General features: G+C 35.9%; 3 protein-coding genes across 3 annotated transcripts in view; 1 reads left to right on the top strand and 2 right to left on the bottom strand.

Moving 5' to 3' along the window:
* LOC142342696 (phospholipid phosphatase 1-like) overlaps positions 1–22518 on the bottom strand; it is a 518061-nt gene that overhangs the window by 295698 nt on the left and 199845 nt on the right. The gene's annotated exons all lie outside the window — the stretch shown is intronic.
* LOC142342691 (pleckstrin homology domain-containing family H member 2-like) overlaps positions 10485–22518 on the bottom strand; it is a 46825-nt gene continuing 34791 nt past the window's right edge. Inside the window, exons 9-11 of the mRNA XM_075394184.1 lie at positions 12893–13609; positions 11929–12574; positions 10485–11631 (exon numbers count right to left, since the gene is read on the bottom strand). Of these exons, the coding sequence (XP_075250299.1) occupies positions 10818–11631; positions 11929–12574; positions 12893–13609 (2177 nt within the window). The 3' untranslated portion in view covers positions 10485–10817. The remainder of the gene's footprint in view (positions 11632–11928; positions 12575–12892; positions 13610–22518) is intronic.
* Positions 19884–22518, top strand: part of LOC142342692 (germ cell-less protein-like 1) — a 295739-nt gene continuing 293104 nt past the window's right edge. Inside the window, exon 1 of the mRNA XM_075394185.1 lies at positions 19884–19911. The gene's annotated coding sequence lies outside the window, so the exon portion shown is untranslated. The remainder of the gene's footprint in view (positions 19912–22518) is intronic.

The raw sequence follows: 22518 nt of genomic DNA on the forward strand, positions 1-22518 counted from the left end.
AGAAGCCACCGTTGATTCCTATGACTCCGATTGGGTTTGAAAACATAAACCAGATAAAATGATTGTTTTTACAAAAAAAATGACGAAAGTGCGCGCTATTTAACTCGATTTCGTAGATTGGCACAATTCTCCTTTATAGAGAGGATGCAGGGATAAGCAGCACTACGAACAAGCAAAGCAATAGACCTGGTAACTAAGACTAATAAGAACAAAGTTGAAATACCGGGCATCTAAAAATGGGATTTATGACTGAGCGAGAAATGAAACTAAATTATAGAAGTTGAAAATATTTCCCGCAAAATGTTGAGAAAGCTCTGAACTAAGGAAAAAATAGAACATTTTTTGTATGACTTTCTAAAAAACAGAGCGTGAAGAATCCAAAGATGACTCAAAGAGGAAATTAAAAATTATCTTTGGCCAATGCCAAAGACTCCCAAACGAAACAAGAATCTTATAACTCAATTATACTTATAGTTTTGTAAAATATAGGGTAAAAACATGAGAAAGCTGATAACATTTTCCTAAAGTTGCGACTCAAAAACAACGATTCACAAAAACGGTAATATGGAATACGGTAATACGGTAATAAGGAAGACAAAAATGAGAACAAAAAATTCATAATTGAATACATTTTACACTTAAGATCTAATAAAAATTGTAAGACAAAAAATCTACGAAATACAACGCAGAGCGAAAAGAAAAAGCAAAGCAGAAAGCTCATCATTTCGCTCGAAAGTTGCACTTCCAGATAAAGGTTCTCAAAAAAACAGTGACATGGAGTAAGCTTCTGTTCAATAAACAACCACAGATGAAGTAACAATTTCAAAATACAGATGAAATGACAATTTAAATGACACAAAAATCAAGAAAAGTCAATAATGGGAACGAAAAATTAAAGACCTAATAGCAAAAATTACAAAAACTCAAAAAATACCACGTGAAACGTCACAACAAATGTTCCATGAATACACCACACCCTTTACAAATTTATATTTTTTTAACCAGTGACCTATCAAACACTTGAAAGACAAACACCAGTAACAATTGAAAAAGCAAAGCAAAAACCAAAGAAAAAAATACAAAAATGTTTAAAAATTCTTTAATTCAGTAAAAAAAACCTTAGCTAAAATCTAAACTTAGCCTCTTAGTAAAAACGCCCAATCATTATACTCGAAATGTAATAACCGTAGAAAAAACAAAGCCAGATGAATTCTGGAAATAACTTTGTATTACACTAACCACAAAAAATGAAGTCGATAACTTAGAAAAAAAAACTTTACCGCAACATTTTTTTCGAAGATCACAAAAAAGCGTGAAGAAGGAAAACTTCTGAACAAGGTTGAAGAAATATTTGTTTTCCATTTTTTTTTTAAAATAGAAACCACAGATCAAAAATTAAAAAGAAACAAAAATTAAGTCAACAAAACGCTATGCAGAACGCAACGAAAACTATGCATAAAGCACAAAAACTTGCAGTTATTCCAAAACAACGATTCTAAAAGAAACGTGATACAAAGTCAGCTTTGTTTAACAAACCACCACCAAAATACGGATCAAGTATTTTACATACGACGAAAATTGGGAACAGTCGAAAATGAGACAGAAAAATCAAAACCCAATACCAAATATTACAAATAAACTCAAAAATGCCTGGTTAAACGTCACAACAATCGCTCTATGAATATTCCCTGAAAATTTTTTTGGACAATGACCTATCAAATCAAAGGAAAGACAAACACTAAGTAACAACTAAAAAGGCTGAAGAAAAACCCAAAGAAAAAGTTACAAATGGTTTTTAACTCAGTAAAAACTCGTATAGCTTATATTCAAGTGTAATCTATCAGTTAAAACCCATATAACAACTACACAGAAAAACTATCCAGGAAGCACAAGAACTCGCTCTAAGTTGCTATTTTAAAACAAAGATGCTCAAAAAAGCTGTGATGCTGAGTAAACTTTAGCTCATTAGACGACACAAAATTACAGCCAGTCTCACTTTACACCATGAAAAACGAGAAAAAGCAAGAATGATATCAAAAAAACTCCTAATATCAAATTTTACGCAAAAAATGCTACGCCCAAACGTCAAAACAGTTGTTCCATGATAAAACCCTTTATGATCTTTTGAATCAGCGGCCAATCAAAAACACTCGAAAACAGAAAAAAAATAACAATTAAAAGGCAAAAAAAAACTCGAGAAAAAATTTCCAATAAAGTTTCATGTAACTTTTACTTTGATTTCAAATTTTTCAATACAAATGTTATTTTTCAATTAGTTATCCCATAGCTAATATTCAAGTGTATCCTGCCAGTAAAAACACCAAGTACTAACATACACGGTTGAACAGTAAAAATTATGCAGAAAGCACATTATCTTAAACAAAAGCTTCAAAAATAGACAACATACACCAAAGTTACTTTATTCAATCAATTTTCTTTGCCAAAACAACCCAAATTTATTTCAATAAAAAACATAGATGGCAGATTGCCAGAAAATAGCTTTGTAGATCTGCAGTCCCATAGAGATGGTAAAAAGACACGACCAAAAACAAGTGCCCACATTTATCTACTCAATGCATGGTAGAATTTTTCTTTAATTCATTTACCAGTTGACCCTCCAAAAAATAATTTGGAACGGAACGTGAAATTCTGTTCATCCATTATATACGCAAAAAAGTCCCTGATAGAGACCCTAATAAAGAATAAAAGTTCATGGACATTACCACACGGTCGTTGTTGTCGAAAAGACATCAAACTTCAAACGTTTTTAAACAGCTCACGTTGCCATTAAAAACAGTTGCCTAACTTTCACATTACTTCTCATTAATTTATCTTTTCCTGCGCTTTTTTCTCACCATTTTTCATATAGAAACTGGCGAGAAAAGAGTGGCGGAAAAAGAAAGTCTTATCCATTGCAATGTGAAGCCACTGTTCCAGTTTTTCAAAGTATTCAACGTACACTAACAATTTTTATTGGGAAGTTTTGCAACATCCCACCCTGAGCTGATAAAAAATCTAGGAAAATTTTAATAAAAATTTATCCTCCAAACGCTATAACCCAACGTCGCAATTGGGTTATAGCGTAAAAAATCGATTGTTAATGATTCCATTTAAATCAGTGACCAACAAACAGGAATAAACATTTTAATTGACCCGAAAAATTTAGTTAACTTTTCTAAAAATCAGATTCTTCAAGATTCTCCTATTTACGACACCCCCACATAAAATAAAAGAGAAAAAAAACACATTGAAAAAGTAATAAAACAGACGAAAAGGTCACAAACTTCAAAGTTGAACAAATATAACCCACAATAGGACGTAGTATTGATTCCATTCAAATGCAAATGGCACGATGACCACTATTGAGACGACTTTTAAGCAACAAATCCGTGAATACTCTTAAAAACTGCCAAAAAATTCAACACCTGCCAAAAAAGCGTCCATAAAAGTCTACACGAGAAAATTAGCTCAAAAAAGCATCTAGAACATTATAATCTGCCTGAAATTGCAAAACTTGAATTGACTCTTCAATACAATTTCAAGACAATGCCACTTGAACCTAAAAAAAATACTTTGAAAATGCTGCGCGTTGACAAAAATTTCGCTCCCAAAAAAACCAAAATATTTCTCACCCGATTTTCTCGCTATCTCAGAATGATATATGAGCAAAAACATCTTTTCTCTCTTCTGTTGTTCCCCAGATTGACGTAGACATTTGTTTTAACATGCAGCATTGACTTTTAAATGGTTTCAGTGACACTTCACAGATAAATAGACAGTAGATCAACACAACTCCTCTTCAAAACGAGAAAAAATAAAGTCGTAAAAAAAGAGAAAACCATGACGCCTGTTTGAGTCGTTAAGACTGTCCACTGATACTCCCTTTAGAGTCGTTAAATATAGGTCCGCAATATTAAGCTGCTGAGAAATTGAAATCAGCTATTCAAAATAATTAACAGCGAACATTGGAGATGAAATTTAGACGCATCTAAATTTCGGAATAACATCCTGGCTCGTTGTAGATTGAGTTCCAACTTTGGATCTGAAGATACACCCCTATTCGAGGCCAATTACAAATATTGAAATCAGCACATCATGGCCACTAAGATGGGTGAATCAACTATGGAAACTTAGCCGGCGCATCTAAATTTCGGAATAACATCCTGGTACGTTGTAGATTCAGTTCCGACTTCGGATCTGAAGATACACCCCAATTCGAGACAAGATACAAATATTGAAATCGGCACATCATGGTCATAAAGATGGGTGAATCAACTATGGAAACATCGCCGATAAATTGCCAGAATAGCTGCGAAAGAAATAGACTTGCGTGCCGTATAATATGGATAAAGATACAGATACAAGTTGAAAAATTATCGACGCCGCTCAAAAATCTTTTCAGCAAAAAAACGGATAAGCTTTAAAAACCATTACCTTTAAAGTATAATATGGAAAGAGGTAAGTCACTTATGATCAAAATCTAAAAAAAAATTACCTGAAATTTGTCGCCGTCACGCGCGCAATTACCGTTAGAGACAGGTAGATTTAACTCAGAAAAGTTGCAGTTTCAATTTTGCTGCGTGAACAAATTTTGCTGTAAAACAAAACAAAAACAGCCAGAAGAATTCCGGCAACGACTCGGCAAGTACTATCATCCGAAAAAACTGGCTTTTCAAATAGCTAATATCTTATTTCAGAACGCATCGATGCAGCGAAAACAGCAGACTGAAGTCAAAGAACAAGAAAATTAAATGAAAAGTTAGTAAAAATCAATTTGATTTTGATGTAGTACAACTACACATAAAAACGAAAACATTTGTTTCATGCAATGAAAACTATTCATCCAACAACAGAAAATCAGCCAATCCTCATTGAGTTCACAAACATTTTTATTTGAAGAAAAAGAGAGAAATGAGAACAAAATTGTGAAATTTCTCAATTTCTTTAGCAAATTGCAAAGAAAGACTTTGTAGCAAAATTAACCGCATCCTTTACCGTAAACAGAGCCTACAGGCACGAGGCTGAAGTTCAATTACCAATAAATTCAATAAAACAATACAATGTGCCAAAAATTGCAATGAAGGGGCCAAAAATTAAGAATCAGCAAAATAGTTGAAAACCTTCAAAAAAAGAAACAGATAATAATTTAAAGGCAAAAAAATCCTTTAAAATCAAAACTCAGACCCCAATAATATTCGTAGAAAGTAATTATCAGTCAAAATGTTCAGAGGGCATTTCAAGCAACTTCTAAGTGCCGCGCTGTCAAATGGAGTCAATCGAAAGCCAAAGATCTGTGAAAACAACTCAAACATTTTAACAACACCTGATAAAAGCAAAACTGATCAGAACTATAGTTCTCAGGAAAACGATACACCGAAAAGATGCTAGAATGCGGAGAATAAGGACAGAAACAAAAACAAAGACTAGTTCTTGATTTCTTAACGTTGAAAGTGAAAGTGTAGAAAAAAGTTACAGTCTTTATTTAGCAGGAGATTACAAAGCTACTCTCCTGTCAAGATTAAAATGTAGAAACAGGGTTCAGGGAATAGAAATAAAGGAATATTTTGCAATAAAATGGTCAAAGTAGTTTTCAAAATTGCAATCATGAAAAAAATGCAGAATTTTAAATACTGAACGACAAAATCTTTCGATTATTAGTAAGACAAAATTAGCATCCCTAACAGTGCACAAAAAACGTTTCTTTGTACTTTAATCCAAAAGGCAAACATAAACCGACTAATGTCGGAAGAGTTGCTCTTGAACGACAGGCGAGGCAATTTTATTCAGGGGCTGTAGCCTAGACATTTTTCTTTATGGGTGCAAAAAGTAGCCCACGATGCGATTCGAACCACGGTCTTCCCTTTCCCTGAAGCACTGCCCACTCGGCTATCAGGCCCTTCTTTTTCCTTTGCTGCAATCGATTTTATAGAGATCACTCAAAAATGAAGACCGCAAGCGTGAAAAAGTCACTTGAGAAGTCAAAGAATGTTCCAAAGAAAAACGCAAAACGGTAAAGCAAAAAAGTTTGCATTTAAAAAAGACCAACACATTCAAAATAATTGCTATTAACTTCGCGCAAGAACAATAAACAAAAAACAGAGAAAAAAAGGCCAAAAACGGGCTATCATGTGTATAATTCTATAAAACAAAAACAACTCACTTTATAAAGATGCATTCAATGCACGAAATAACAAGGATAAATTACCAGATACACAGATTTTCGAAAAAATTCTCTAAGATGCAAAAACAAATTAACATAAAAAGCCAGAAATGAATTAAAAATTGTAAAATATGTGATCATTTAGAAATTTAAAACGAATTATTAGACTTTCAAAAGCACTGTGATATCAATTTCAGAGGTTCGCATATCAATACAGCTTTTATTAAAAGTTATTGCTTCAAAAAATTAAATAAGCAAAAAAATTGGGCCAATTGAACGAAAAAACGGTTAAAAATGGTTATCTTTGCCATTCTGTCCAAGCTGAAAATACATTCACTGATCGAAGCGCATGATAAAAAACTTCCGGCACTCAAATAAATTATTTCAAACGGCAATTTCACTCTTTCGCTTATAGGTCAAAACGCCGTCTGAACGAATGTAATAACGAATGTACTTCTTGTAATCAAAATCATAGCCGAAATTCCGGAAATGACTCGAAGATGTCTTCACGAAATAGCTGCACTATACAAAATTTAACTAAAAAGTAATTTGAACGAAAAAAAAATCAACTACATTTTCAACTTTTACAAGTACAAACACAAACGGAACATAGAAGTTAGATAACATAGAAAAAACAAAAAAAAACAGCTTGAAAGCAGCACATGGATAAAAAATTGCTCAATCAGCGAAAATTTTTTCACACGTATAATTCTCGCTCTGTTTCAAAAGAAGGTATGAATAAAAGAGTCACTCTCTTCTCCACTCGTGGAATTTATTCACTGAAACTTTTTTCAAATTTTTTTCACTCCCTGACTCTCCAGTTTTCTTGCTCGCTCACTTATCAAAACATAGCCGGCAGATTGCCGGAAAATAGCCGCGATAGACGCTTGGGGCCTTTCATGAATTGAAACAACTAAAGAGATTAGATAGACAGATCGACCACCAGTCCTTTAATAGACCACTAGACATTTTGGGTTAGCTTTGGACTGCCATTTTTATAAGACACATAAGCTCTAAGGAGAAATCCCTAAAAGGGCTTTTCAAAATTAGGATCTTTTCCGTTTGAGCCCTCTCAGCTTAGTGCGCGCATATTATTTGCACCCCTCAGATGCACGTGCAATATTTTTTACATAATGACTTACTATGTAATGGCACGTGCCCTGTAACTGGGGGCGCATAACGTACTGGGGGGCACAAACGGAGAAGATCCCAAAATTAATACTTGAAATCAAAAACTCAAGACTCTAATAATCAAGAAATGGGGCATATATGTTTGGCACTACTTAGATGCACACTATTGACCTTTAACAAGTAAATGTTCATAAAATTTAAAGTTCCATAAGTGAGTTCAGAAGTCATTTTTTGAGTGAGGTAAGTCATTGAAAAAGTCAATTCCAAGAAGTCAGGGTAAGACGAAGCAAAAACGAAGAAAAAAAAACATAGCAGGACAAGTCCTGAAATACAATCCAAGGAAATTGAATGAAAAACAGACCTAATGTACCTGACCAGCAGATCAATTGAACAATCCCAGCCAAAAAGACGAAATCTCGAAAGTTGAGAAACTAAAAGAATCAAACTAAGTAAAAAAAAAAACAATTATTCCTAAAACTCTTGAAGCTTTTAACCTGAAGGCCATTCATGACACAACGCAATATAGTCATTAACTCACGCAAAGGATTTGAAAGAGATTAATTTGACACTAAAGGTAGATAATCTCCAAAAAAATGACAAATGCTTCAAAAAGAAATGTGACAAATGCTTCAAATGAAAAGGAAATATTTAAAGATGTTTTTCGAAAATGTGTCTAGAAAAAACGTTTTTTTTTTCATTCAACAAATTCATTTTTTCTCTGTGGAGTTCTGTCTTGTAACTCATCTGCAACATTTAAAAAGTTTCGTTGGCCAATAAAGATAGTTAAACTTAAAGATAGTTAAATATAAAATGACAAAAAATTCAAAAAGTTGAAAACAATCAAAGAAATTTAAATATCAAGCTTTATTTAAAAATTACTTATATTTGCAATCTAAAAAAACAGAAAACTATTTTGTTGCCACTAGAAACTCTGCAACAACATACTAGCAAACTCAACAGCAGCAAACCCCTGGCCACTGAGGAAAAAGACTAAAATTTCATAATAAAAAAAATACAATTTGAAAATCGCTAAAATTTGTAATATTAAAATCTTGAAACACATTCCCCATTACCAGTAGAAACTATGCGGTAACCTATTATCAAAACTTAAAGGAAATGTTTTGGCTGTTCAGGTTAGAAAAACCTGAAAATTGACAACAATTTTCAAAAATTTGAAAAAATTGGCTTAGGCCATGACCAATAAAAATTTTGCAGTAAACTATTAGCAAATCCTAGACGAGACTTCTTGCCCCCTGGAGCTGGAAAACTTGAATAATGACAATTAATGTCAGAAAATTGGAAAAAACTGCAAGTTTTATAAAAAAAATTGATCAAATTCGTGAAGTTGAAAACCATTCCATTACCTCTAGAAACTATAAAATAACCTATTATTTTGACACCAAAAGCTGAAACAAAAACATTCGAAAAACTTGAAAAAATTTTAAAAATTAGAATAAATTACCGTCTTTATATTTGGTGTAGCAATATATATATATAGCTCTTTAAATGGCCATAAAAAGTAATTACGTCTTGCAAAAGACCTTTACCAACTTTTACAAACCTCAATTTCAGACTGGTCCAACAAAAAATCCGAAAAAATTGCAACATTTTGGGCTAAAAAACTTCTGAAAATGACATGTTAGCCTTGAATTACCGCCATCCCAGTAGCTTCACCACTCTAAGTACTTGGAAAACTACTAAACGCGGCTAAGGACCTCTAATGAAACTTGATGCCCGCGAACTTTACCTGTTTATTCCGTTTTGAAAGCTCAAAGTCATGAAAAAAGGTGTGAAAACATCTTACAAAAAAAAGACAGAGCACCAATACAATCCAATTCTTGGATTGTAAAAATCAGGAGCGCTATAATAGCCGCCTGGAATTGAGGACTCGGCTATTAAAAAAGTCAAAAGAAAATTTCGCCAAAATACATTATGAAAAATTAGGAACATTCAATTTATTTTTCATATAACATAAGTACACATACAAACGAAAAACGGTGTTTCCAGCTATGAAACAAGTAATCAAATCACCAAGTATTAACCAAGCCCTTAAAAACCAGGCGAATGTTCTTAATCATCTCTATTTTTGAAAAGAAAAAACGAGAAACAATAAAAAAGGTGTGGAATTTCCCTATTTTTTTGTCACATTTCACAGAAACATTTTTGTAGCAAAAAAGCTTGTATTCATGGTAGTACACGGAGCCTACAGGCATGAGGCCATACATTTATTTACCAATAAATTCAATAAAACGATACAATGGGACACAAATAGCAACAATAGACAAAAAATGAGCATAATAGTTGAAAGCTTTCAAATTAACTTTAAATTCCCGGTATTTACAAAAAACTTTAGAAAGCTATCAAACAGGCCAAATTTTATTACTTTTCTACAATAATCTGTTCGACAACATAAAAAAACCCCAGAACATTTCTCGCTCTTTCAAAAGAAGGTATGAACAAAACAACCACTTTCTTTTCTCAGCTCTTCAAATTTGATAACTCCCTGAACTTCCGGTTTCTTTGCTCGCTCACTTATAAAACAACATACACATAAAGCCTCTTCGTGTCTTAAAAACCTTAAGAAAACCAATATTCCTTTTTGAGTCGTAAAAAACCAAGAGCACCGCAATATAGCGCGCTCACCTTACAGCAATAATCAATTACATACCTGAATTATGAATCTCCGATATTGCAGCTTTGAATTGCTGTTTTACCTCGCTTTGGGGATCAAGGTAACTTTTTTGGTAATTTCTGCAATAAGAACCTCCACTGGTTACTGTGATCTCCACCTGTTGATCAACAAAGTTTATATCCTAGTGAGGCTCAAAATCTTGTGATTTGCAAGATCATTAGGAGGATAGGTATAGAACTTCATTGCATTTCGTTTTTCAGGCTGAAATTCACAAGAGCCCATCACCTTTGTTTTCTTGTCACAGCCAATTTAACTTCATTCAATTAACTTTTTAAAGCATGCAGTTAATAACCTCAACTTGCACTGAACACCATGCACATCTAATCAAACTCACCTGAAATATGATTCCATTTCTGATCTCTCTAGCCATAGCTGCCTGCGCAAACGTTTCAACAAAAATTCATTAGCTTCCGTGAAATCCTTCGAACTACGCGTAGCAATTTTTACATTCGATCAGTGAGCTCGAATTTTTTAACTAAAAGTTTTCCAAAGTGAAAAAAATTTTAACCCAAAAATTAATTACATCTTTAAATATTGAAATCAGTGTTGTATTAAAAATATATGTAAAATTATTCTTCACTAGATGATAGAACAGTCTTAATGTAAAACGTATCAAATACATTCTCGGTCAATTCTCTAAAGCCAATCAACGCTGGCGAATCTACTTGATAGAAAAGATAGAAAAATGATGATTCATCACTCTTTCAAAAAGAAACCTCATTTTCGACAGAATAGACAAATTTAAATGGAGAAATAATTCACACATTCAATGAAAGTTACTGAGTCAAATTTCAGCAGTTAAACATCAATTTTGCAATCATGGTTAAATTCTAATCAACATCGCAGAACCATCAAAGAATCGTGTTTTCCGATATTGCCGCTGGTTTCAGTTCCCGAAATAGCGCTCGATGAGCTAACGCCTGCGCCACTCGACGAAAGGTCAGAAGACCTCGTATATTCAATCACGTGTCGTTTCAGCCAATTCAACTCGTTTACATACTCGGCTATACAACTGCTAGCCTCAAACACTTGAGCGTAGGTCCCCAGAAGCTCGTAACGTTTTGGATTCCCTTCAGAGTTGAAATTAATCGTCAATTTGTTTTTGCGACTTCCGAAAGACAAAAGTGATGAAATGGAGTAAAATAGCAACACCTCAAATGACGTCACTTTCAACATCGCAATTCCAGATTCTCCCACAGACAAAATCACCAAATCTTTCTCTTTCGATCTGGTCAACGGGATGAATTTACAGTCATGAAACTTCCAAGATCTGACCGATGTCAGATAGGTTCTAATACAATCCTGCGGCGATGCTCTCGCGTTTGTAACTTCGCTCCAGAAATTCTGTATCGTTACGCTTAGCAAATTGAGAGCTGCGTTGTCCATTGATTGTAGGTAGACCCTCGGGTAGTACTGTCTGATTATTTCTTGGATTTTGATACCCAAGGTGTGCTTGCTAACGTGCAAGTTGAATTCTCCAACTTCTATGAAGGTCATTAGCCCAGTCAAGTAGTTTGCTAGATCTCGACTGACGGGAACCAGGCTGTTGGATACTTGTCCAGCGTAGTTATAGACAGAGAAGATTCTCTCTCGGTCCGTCTCTCCTTGCTGTAGCAGTCTCCACGAGAAACGATTCTTCAGATGGAACCTGAATTGACATTTTATAACCATGAGCGATCTTTGATATCGTTTCAGTTAAAGCAGTCCAGAAAGATATTTTCATTCAGAGCAAAATTACTAAACTACAACTTAAATATAACCACTTTTGAGAAATACTGGAGCATATTGTACTCGACAAACATTCCGTTTTATAAGACTTTAAGATAAATCCTAATGATTGACTACAAAAAAATTGATTTTCTTTTAAAATAACTTCCCATTCAGTTATGGATATATATTTTTTTAAAAAAATGCTAAAATGCTAAGTTAAAAATGACAAATTTACCTCATTAAGAAATCAGTTGGTGTCGGTGTGATTCCTTGAGAGGCCAGGTGACTCTTAGCAATCATCTCATACCTCGAAATAACATCAGACACAATCAAATGGGGTGCCAGCCTGTACTCCACATAATTAGTAGGCGCTGGTTGAACAGCATGGTGGGGTGTTATTGAAAGCGGACTTGAGACATACAAAGCATAGCCAGATATAGCCGGTTCTCTGATGTCCAGGCTGAGACACAACTGGTACAGAAACTGGTCAACTGTCATTGTTCCATCACAGCCAGCATAATGAGTCGCACCGTCAGGAAGGTTTACTGGAACGGCCATCGGTTGCGTCACATCGTGCGGGTTATGTTGTGTAATTGATTGAACTTCCAAACTTGATGGTGGGTATCGCCGTTTCGCGTGATTCACTGGTCTTGGTCTTGACAGCATTCTTAGACAGTACAGTGCATATTTTCCCTCAACTGTTTTATTCGAAGCAACACGGCTCAAAAACTGTTTCAGTAGCCATAAGTAAGCAGTTTTGGGTTGTGTTAGTACAACAAGGAGACTCAACAGCTGAAAAGCTGTCACAGAATAGGTAGGGAAGTCTTTCGTGTTACACAGGCGAATAAGCTGACAGCAGGCTTCGTTATGCAAATTAGGTTCTGAAAACATAACTATCCTCATTATTATTCAAAGGCAAAAATTTATGGAAACCACGGCTTCTAAAGCCAATTGAAACAAATGCAAAAACTATACAAAAAACAGTGTGATCTGTGAAATCTAAACAAAAATTTCGAATTGGTATTTTTTATGCTTTCACAAAACTATCCCTTGTTTGCACAAACAACTTTATCAAATAAGCTAATAACTCATTTAAACTTTCTGCTTTTATCGATTGATCACCAAATTTGCTCTTTTTCATATTTAGGACACCTATTTAACCAATATGTTATTCGAAATGCCTGGAAGGCATCTCTTACCTGGAAGGCATATTTGAAACGCGGTCTGCACTTGCGACACAAAGAATCCATCAGATGCAGCGGCCTGTTGCATGTTGTTCCTCGTATCATACTTCCATTTCAAACACCTCAAAAACAACTTCCACATTTTTTCCGCATTCTCAATTTCCGACGGAGCTGTCAAGCTCGTCAAAGATTCAAAGCGCTCATCGCGATTCGAGTGCTCGTAGGCCAATGGTGCCGAGGTCCACAACTGGGAATCCGCAGGGTTCCTCATCAACTGAGAAATCGTCTGTTCGAACAAGGATCCCGATGTTGGGATTCCTCCTCCGCTACAAAGCTCGCACTGGTATTTCCATTCGACCAATTCTTCCTGAGTTTTGGATACTATAAAAACTGGATTAGCTTTCTGAGAAATAATTACAAGCATAAAACCGTCCAGGTCCTTCGAGCTGGTAACGGAACCTGCTCCAGAGCTTGAGCGACCCGAGGTTCGGTTGTCAACAGTCAGCAATGAATGATCCCCAGATTCTATAACCTGGCTCTCATTGATGGCGCACTCGAACAAGGAAGCACCGATGAGATTAACACTTTCTGAGGGCCTCTTGTCTTTTTGAGAAGCATAAAAGTGCAACTGATTATCAGACAAGACAGCCCAGACATCCACTTTTCGACCATTTCTGATGTGACAAAGCCACGATTTCATAATTGCTGGTGCCTCTGTCGATATATGCTGACCTGTAACAAAAAGAACAACACTTTCTTTCCACACTTTGATCAATCAAGAATTCAAGAACCTATGTATTTATGAAATTTTGCGCGTCGGACTGCTACATTACAGTGGTGCAAAAATACATTGCTTCGAATAGAAAGCAAATCCCTTTTTTATTGAAATTTCATCATTGCAATTGACACGATACCGTTTGGACAAAATAGCCCAAAATAATTTCGAAAAATGTATGCTTTTAGAATTATACCAGCGCGCCATAAGAATAATACAACTGAACCAATTCTTGATGGTTTTTCTTGTCATAGGAGTCAATCTTAGACCAAAAAAGATCAACCTTAGAAAAAGGGTGTGGTAGGTAGGTTGGGTGATGTTTACTAATTTGCATAGCGGGGAAGGACTGTTATGGGAACAAAACTTCTCAAACTGACCTGTCAACGTTGAATTTTATCAGGAGCGCCTAACTACCATGTATTAGTAACTAAGCTATTGCTCAAGCCCAATGTTCAAAAACAAAAGTCAAAATACAAATCATGAACAAACTTGCTTGAGCTAAAGAACAGTAAAAAAACAAATTGACAGCCGATTTTTCAGTGTGAAGATTTTGTTAGATTACCTATTTACAAACAAAGGAGCTCCCAAAATAAAGATTATTGAACAATGATAATAATACCAATTAACATTCATTCTTTATGAAAACTTGATTTACTATCACGTAGTCGCCAGGCTTTATTGATTCATCGAGTTTCTATATGAAATCTTAACTCAATGCAATTAAACAAGTGAGTTATCTAAGACGATGTCCAGCGTAAAAATCAAGATTTAATCAAAATGAGAAAAGTCAACTAGAGGTAAAGCAAATTTTAATTCATTCCTCATCCAGAGAGTAGACCTCGAAATGACTAGACTCAACTAACCATTTAGAAAAACCCGACAACAAAGAGTAAAACTCCCGCAAGTATACAAACATAGCCAGCAGATTGCCGAAAAGCCGCGATAGACGCTTGTGGCCTTCCATGAATTGAAACAACTAAAAAATCATACCCGGCAGATTGTCGGAAAATAGCCGCCGTTGATTCCCATAACTCTTGGGATTGAAAGGGAAGAAAATATCAACAAAAATTGATTTTTGTACAGAAACATTTTTAAGTGCGATTTATATTGATGTCATTTCGTAATTGAACATAATCCTGTCTCTCAGTGAGAGGCTACAGGGTCTAGTATCAATACCAATAAGCATTATAGATAGTAACCAAAACTTATGAGAACAAAGTTCAAGTACCGGGCATCTAAAAATGGGCTTTATGGGTTTATCCCGTTTCTATTTCTGACATTGATTTTTTTAATACTGACTCTCTTCATTTTGAATTTCTTTGCTGAGCAGCTGCTGTTTAAAAGGATTTTGAGCTGCATGACAGAAGACTGAAACTAGCCTAGAGAAGTCAAAAAGATTTCACGCAAAATGTCGAAAAAGCGGCAAAATGGGTAAAGCGAAAAAAAGTTCGACGAAGTAAAAAAATAGGAGCACTATAATAGCCGGCTGAGAAGATGAGGGCGGCTATTATTACGATAGACAGATCGACCACCAGTCCTTTAATAGACCACAAGACTTTTTGGGTTCGAATCGGACTGACAAATTTATGACACATACGGTATGTAAGGAAAAAGCCCTAAACGAGCTTCGAAATCAAAAACTCAAGACTAATACTCAAGAATGCAGGCATATAAGTTTGGCACCACTTAGATACACAATATTGATCTTTAACTAGTAAATGTTCACAAAATTTAAAGTTCCATAAGTGAGTTCAGAAGTCGTTTTTTGAGTGAGGCAAGTCATACAATTGACCTAAAAGCAGAGATGACATCATGCGCAAAAATTTTAACTGCAAAGCACTAGAAGTCACTGAAGTCATTGAAAAAATCAATTCCAAAAAGTCAGGCCACAAGAATCATCGATGGAGACGAATTTAAAAAAAAATCACGATGTCCCCAATAAAAGCCGCTATCGCTTCGCGGCTATTAAAAACCACTTCCCGGAAAGCAAATTTTGTTCTAATATAAAACCTCACTATCAGATTTAATATTTATTACAACGGAAAACCTCTCGCTTTTTCTATTTCCATGCGATCAAGAACATGGTACAAAATTTACTTCAAAATCAAAAATGTGAAAAATTTTTTTAACCGGGAGACAACAGATTCGATTCTAACTTGACGTAGGCAGCCACCAACCACTCGTTAACCGATTAAATTATTTACTTCACGGAACTATTCAATTCCCAATTGGCAACAAACGGAGAAAAGATGACAAAATGAGAAGATAACCGACTAACGTCGGAAGAATTGCTGTCGAACGACTCGTAAGAGCTCCAATCTTTTGAAGCTTGCTTGAGTCGAGGGTGGGAGGCTTCAATTACTACGGGGGCTTCAAATGACGTCATTAGAGGTTATTATATACGACCATAACCACTAACAAAATTTAAAATTACACCAATTTCGTCGTACTTTCCATTCGAGGTTTTGTAGTAAACTGCCGCCACTTGAGTTCAGCTACTTATTATGTCAATGAGCTGAGAATGTAGAACTGTGAATGAGAGAAATTTAGAACATAGAAGGCAGATTGCCGGAAAATAGCCGCTTGTGGCTAAAGACTCGAATATTCAAGAATTAGGGCCTATACGTCTGGCACTACTTAGATGCACACTATTGACCTTAAACCAGTAAATGTTCATCAAACAAAGTTCATTAAGCGGGTTCAGAAGTCATTTTTTTGAGTGAGATAAGTCATGCAATTGACCTAAAAGCAGACTAAATGACGTCACGCACAAAAAATTTAACTGAAAATCAGTAGAGCCCACTGAAGTCATTGAAAACGTCAATTCCTAGAAATCATGTCGTAAGAATCATCGATGGAGACCACGAATTAAAAAAAAACGATGTCCCCAATAATAGCCGCTATCATTTCGCTGAGAATGTAGAACTGAAGGAGAAATTTAGATCACGCAAAACAAAAACTGAAGGGCGCAAAAGTCACATAGAAAGAAAAGTCAAATCGGACAAGCGAAAATTTTGCATAAAGACCAATACGTTTACAATAATTCCTTCAAACTTCGTTCAATTAAAAAGCAAACATAAACCACTAACATCAGGCGAGTTGCTCTCAAATGACTGGCTAGCGATTGGCTTCGTCAGTAGCTAGCTGCGGCTTGAGGAGGCAAGTTATAGCTTAATTTAGGAGTGGGGTGAGGTGAGCATGGGAGAAGAAAGGGAGTGTGAGTAAGAGGGCTTGATGAGCCATGGCTAGAATGACTTTGAGGGTAGTTGAGGTGAAGTGGTGTGGGAACGGGTCAAGTGCGAGGGGGAGGGGGTCAAACTCTAAGAAAAGATCTTCACACCAGGAATATCTGCCGTCTTTTAAACAGTTTCGGTGAATCTCGTACTTAGAAACTAAAGAGCCGTAAGACTCTAAGAGAACTTACTGTCCGTAACTTAAAGTCAAATAGTCAGACGAAACAACATGGTCAGACAAAACGTTTGTAGAAAGAAAAACCGCATAAAAGCCCCGAAGGACTAAGATAATATAATTGCCACTAACTTTGTTCGAGAGCAATTAAAAACAATCTACAATTCAAAAAAAATTCCTCTAAGCGTTTTGACTTGCAAAAATTTGCTCAATACTTAATTGTAACCTCTCGTCACTGGTTCCAAAATTCACTAAAAAACGCAACATCTTAAAAACCGTGGGCCTGGTGATAACGCAGAAAAAGAAAACCGGTAAGAATTAGAGTTTTTTAAAATTAATTAAGTAAAAACTGTCTGAATTAACTATTAAACGACAGAAAGTAGTCACAAAACCACAAAAAGGCAGAAAATTTCAAAATTAGACAAAAACTGGCCTAAAATTGAAATTATTTAATCCTTTTCCAAGGCGAAAACAACTTTGATTTGACACCAATTAAATGAAACACTAAACAAAGCCACCTTTGGTGCAATTTTCGGATCGATTGTTTCAGACTCCCAGTGTTTTTGTGCCCCCAATTATAATTTATGCGTTGTTACATAGTACGCTACTATGTTAAAAATAGCTTGCGCGACCGAGAGGGGCGTAAGTTATATGCCAATAGGCTGAGAGGGTTCTACTGTCCGTTTGAATTCGAGAAATAAACAGCCCTCAACTAAGCGCAGCTGCTAAAAACTGTGAATGAAAGAACTTGAGAGTGAGCAAACCGTAAAACAAAACCGACTAATGTCGGGTAAATTGCTCTCAAACGACAGGCGAGCGGTTGGCTTCGGTAGTAGCCAGCTGATAGCATTGAGATGGGGGGGGGGTGGGTGACCGGAGTGTGTGCGTTGGGGGGGGGGGGGGTTCAAGCGATGGGGGGACAGGGTTGCGAAGGCTAGCTGAGAGGGGGTTAAAATCGACAGGTGGAGGAAGGCGGACAATGAAGGCGGGGCGTGGGGGTGAGGGCGGGTCACATTTTAAGATTAAAAACCGCACTTCACCCCATGAAATTGTCACTGCAAAACAGTTTTGGTGAATCGCATTTTAGAGTATAGTAAGGCTCAGGGCTCAAGAGAGCTTAATGCCATCCGAGCGTTACATGTTTTGAGAACGAAAAGTCAAATGGGTCAGCCCAAAAAATGGTCAAGCGAAAAATCGCATAAAGACTACAGGATAATTGCTACTAACTTCGTTAGAGAGCAACTAAAATGAAAGACGTAAAAGTCCCACAAAAATCGAAAGCGGTCAAGCAACTAATTTGCAATAAAAATTACTTCAATAGTTGCTCCAAATTTTATTTGAGATCAGCTAAAAAAAGAAGACCTATATGAATTGTAACCAACATCAATTAAAGCCAATATGTCAACAAACAATTTTAAAAAAGCAGCACCACCTTTCCAAGCAAGGTCGGCACACTCTGCACTAAATACACTGCAAACGCTAACTTAGACAGTCTGTAGTGCCTTAATGCTCTCGGTCTTTATCAGTTTCTCCCGTTTCAAAAGCCAAGTCATTGAAAAATATGTTAACACATCATCGTGTTAGCCGGTAGAACATCTTAACATATTCTGTAACATTTTACAGAAGTCCAATAATAGCAGGCTCAGAGGACGGGGCAATTGAAAACGATCACAATGGGAACAAAACATCAAAAAAATCCTCATTTCTCTTCGAACTTACGTCCTACCATCAATTTAAGCACATAAAGAATCTGCAAGACTAGTAATATTAGCTTTGACACAGCCACAACCCCATGCTCTTTTATTTCACGAGTTTAAGAAAAATGAAACGAGTTTTAAAATGTTGAATCCGATATTACAAGTCAGAGTAGAAATGAAATCCAACTCCGAATTTTTAAACCGAGTTCTCAAAGCCAACAGGAGGCCTCAGACAATTCGCAAAGTTAGTGCTTTCGCATTTTTTTTCAAAAATCCTGGAGTTAGAAATTACAAACAAATAGGTTTGCATACAATTTCAAAAGAGCTTCCATCAAAAAATCATCCGTTAAATTCTGTAATTGCGACATATCCACCATCTCAAGAGACCGTAACATCTTTTTTGGCACTTAAAATAAATACCATTGATTAATAGAAAAAAGCTGCAATACATTAAAGACTTGCGGTAATAAAAAAAGCTTAAAAAATATGGAGGGTTTTGTCCGTAAAAAATTAGTTTCTACTTGCAATTGCTTTCCATTTCCTACATAGAGCCTGCATATATTTCGCACCCCTAATTTTTGTTGAATTGCCTCAAAACATGGCCTTCGGGAGACTTAAAATTATTCTCTTGATTTTGATTATTTAAATTACTTCTTTGAGCAAAGAACATATCCTCACCACACGCATGCATTAAGGACTAAAACAGACAAAATTATTCGCAATAGCTGTTGAACATTGACAGAGAGGAACCGAGTAGAAAAAATGAATTCCAAAAATGTCCTCACGACTACTTAGGTCGCCTGTACTTTATCAACCCTGCATGTGATATCCGTCTCCACAGAAATGTTTGTTAACTACCATCCAATATCGTAAACAATTGAGTTCGGCTGTGTGAAATCCTTACTAACACAATTGAGATCATGAACCGACTAACGTCGGAAAAATTGCTATGGAACGACAGGCGGGCAATTCAGTTCAGAGGGGGCTGCAGTCTAGATATTTTTTATGGACTTAAACATAAACACCCGGCTAACGTGGCTCTGTGATAGCTGATCTTACAATCACTTTTGCTTGAGCAACAGACTTAATTTCTGAATAAGAGCAATTTAGGTCACGTAAAAATTAGCCTAATTGTTGTGATAAACTTATTAAATAGTTTCATATTAAATGAATATGCTTGGGGCTGACGCTGGTCACCCCCCGAAATTATGCTGGATGCAAATGCACAGTGGAGCAGTGCTCAACGTTATGCATGTGGTGTGCTTCTGCTGTTTTGTGCAAGGAATGTGACCCCTTTTACAGATTACATACTTCAATGTGGTTCTGTGCAATGGTCATGCGACGAAAGTTCTGGTGTAACTCCTACTCGTATTTTATCTCAACTGAATGCCAAATTGAATAAACTCAACAAAATTGAATTCGTGTTACCGAAATTAAAACGAGTATCACAAATACGCAAGATGATATTTTCAATTACCCAAGTGCTGCAGAAGCAACCAAACCGTTAGTCAATCCGACAAATCGACCCACGTATGCGCAGAAAGTTGTGGGACCGAACCCCCCACGACCATATTTCAGTTTTCAAAAATAGCAAGGACAGTCATTTTTCTGTGTCGAGTGATAAATCGAAAAAACGGAAACGATCTGTTAACGAAATTGCCATAGTTCAGGGAAGCAAAAATAATGCTAGTTTTCAAGAAGTTCAAACAAAACAAGACTTCCGCCAAGAAGACATTACTTTATCAGTAGAGTACCGCAATCCATTGATACCGCATCACTTCTTGATTATTGTAACGAGCAAAATTTGAAACCTTTGGCATGCAGAGAACTACCTAGCAGGAACAGGCAGCTTAAATCTTTCCATGTTGTTTTCCCAGAAGACACGACAGAACTTGTTGAGAGCACTGAAACTTGGCCGGCTAAACTGATGCTTAGCTGGAAATGAGGAAGCACGAAACTGGTTGAAGACATTAAATTCTGTCTAGCAGCCAGCCGCAGGTGAATTGACTACAACAACATTGCTTACGCGTAGTATTATGGAATGCACGGTCAATTTGCAATAAAATAGATTTTATTGAGCCTTATTTATTAGCCCATGATATCTCTTTATTCGCTATTACCGAAACATGGATATCCGATTTCACTCAACACTGTGTTGATTTAATAGCTGGCTCTAATTATTCTGTTTTTTTAATGTTAACCGTACAAGTTGCCGTGGAGGTGGCGTTGCTCTATTATTTAAAAGTAAATTCAAAGAAAGCTTCTTTTTGAACTTGTGCAACCGTGCTTGGAGTGCCTAGGAGTTGAAATTATTCTCTACCGCCAAAAGACTCTCTTTATAGTTGGATACAGGCCACCATCAGGTTCCTTCAATCATTTACTGCAGGAGTTATCCAGTTTACTGTCTGATAATACTACGATGTATTCAAATGTTGTAATATTGGAAGATTTTAATATTGCTTTGAATAAAATTGGACCCAATCACTTGAAGTTTACGTACCTAATGGAAGAGCATGGTTTAGTATCTTTTCACAGTGAAGCAACGACTAGTAAAGGCAATTTACTTGATTTGGTTTTGATGAACAAAGATGTCTTTTGACCTGAATATAGATAAAACAATGCCCGCTGACCATTACGCTATTACTTTTAACATGGTAACTGAAAAAGTTACACGCGAGAAGATTCCTCGCAAAGGGTATGTATGGAAATCGGTAAATGACTCTGAGTTCACTGAAAGCTTTATGCTATTTTTTGAAAAAACCATTTCGCTGGAAATGCTTCAGAACAACTCTGAATTCATTTCACTGGAAATGGGTTCGGAAGTATTTAATTTTGTAAATAAACTTTATGATTGTTTCTACTTAAGTGCCATTTCTGTCAGAAATAAGCTAGTTCCCTTCGAAGGTTTCTTGTGCTGTCAAATCAACCTCGATATTTCGATGATAAATGCATTAAAGCAAAACACTTGAAGCGTAAACTTGAGAGAGCCTGCAGAAAAATCCGATCAACTGTGTGTGAGGTCAGATAACAATCACATTTACGCGATAATAGGGAACTTCTGAAATTGAAGCGAGACAATTATTTATCTCAACAGTTGTCGGAAAAGTCTAGCAAGCTGAGATTTTGTTCTTTTGACGAATTGTTCAGAAGAAAAATTTATAAGTTACCCAAGAACGAAATTCCAACTACCTTAGCGCACAGATTTTGTAATTTCTTCAGAGAAAAAATAGTACTCTTGCAGAGCTTTGAACATACCTGGCAGATTGCCAAAAATAGCCACCGTTGATTCCAATATGAATGATTGGGATTGAAAGAATAGATATTGCAAAAAAGATTTTTGTACAAAAACATTTTTTTGATTTATTCTGATCAAGTCCGATTTATTTTGATGGCATTTCGTAGTTGAACATACTTCTGTTTCTTAGAGAGAGAATACAGGGGCTACTGTCAACACCAATAAGCATTAGAGAGAGGTAACTAATACTTATAGGAACGACGTTCAAATAGCGGGCATCTAAAATTGTGCTTTATGGGTTTATCCCGTTTCTATTTCTGACTTCAATTTTTATACTGACTCTGTTCATTTTGAATTGCTTTGCTGAGCAACTGATGTTCAAAATCACTTGTAGCAGAATGAGAGAAGAGAGAAACTAGCCTAGAGAAGTCAGAAAGATTTCACGCAAAATGTTGAAAAAGCGGCAAAAGCGAAACATTTTTTGTTCGACGAAGTAAAAAAAAATAAGAGCGCTATAATAGCCGGC

This window comes from Convolutriloba macropyga, chromosome 7 (assembly GCF_964194025.1).
Source record: "Convolutriloba macropyga chromosome 7, txConMacr16.3, whole genome shotgun sequence".
Classification (NCBI taxonomy): Eukaryota; Metazoa; Xenacoelomorpha; order Acoela; family Convolutidae; genus Convolutriloba; species Convolutriloba macropyga.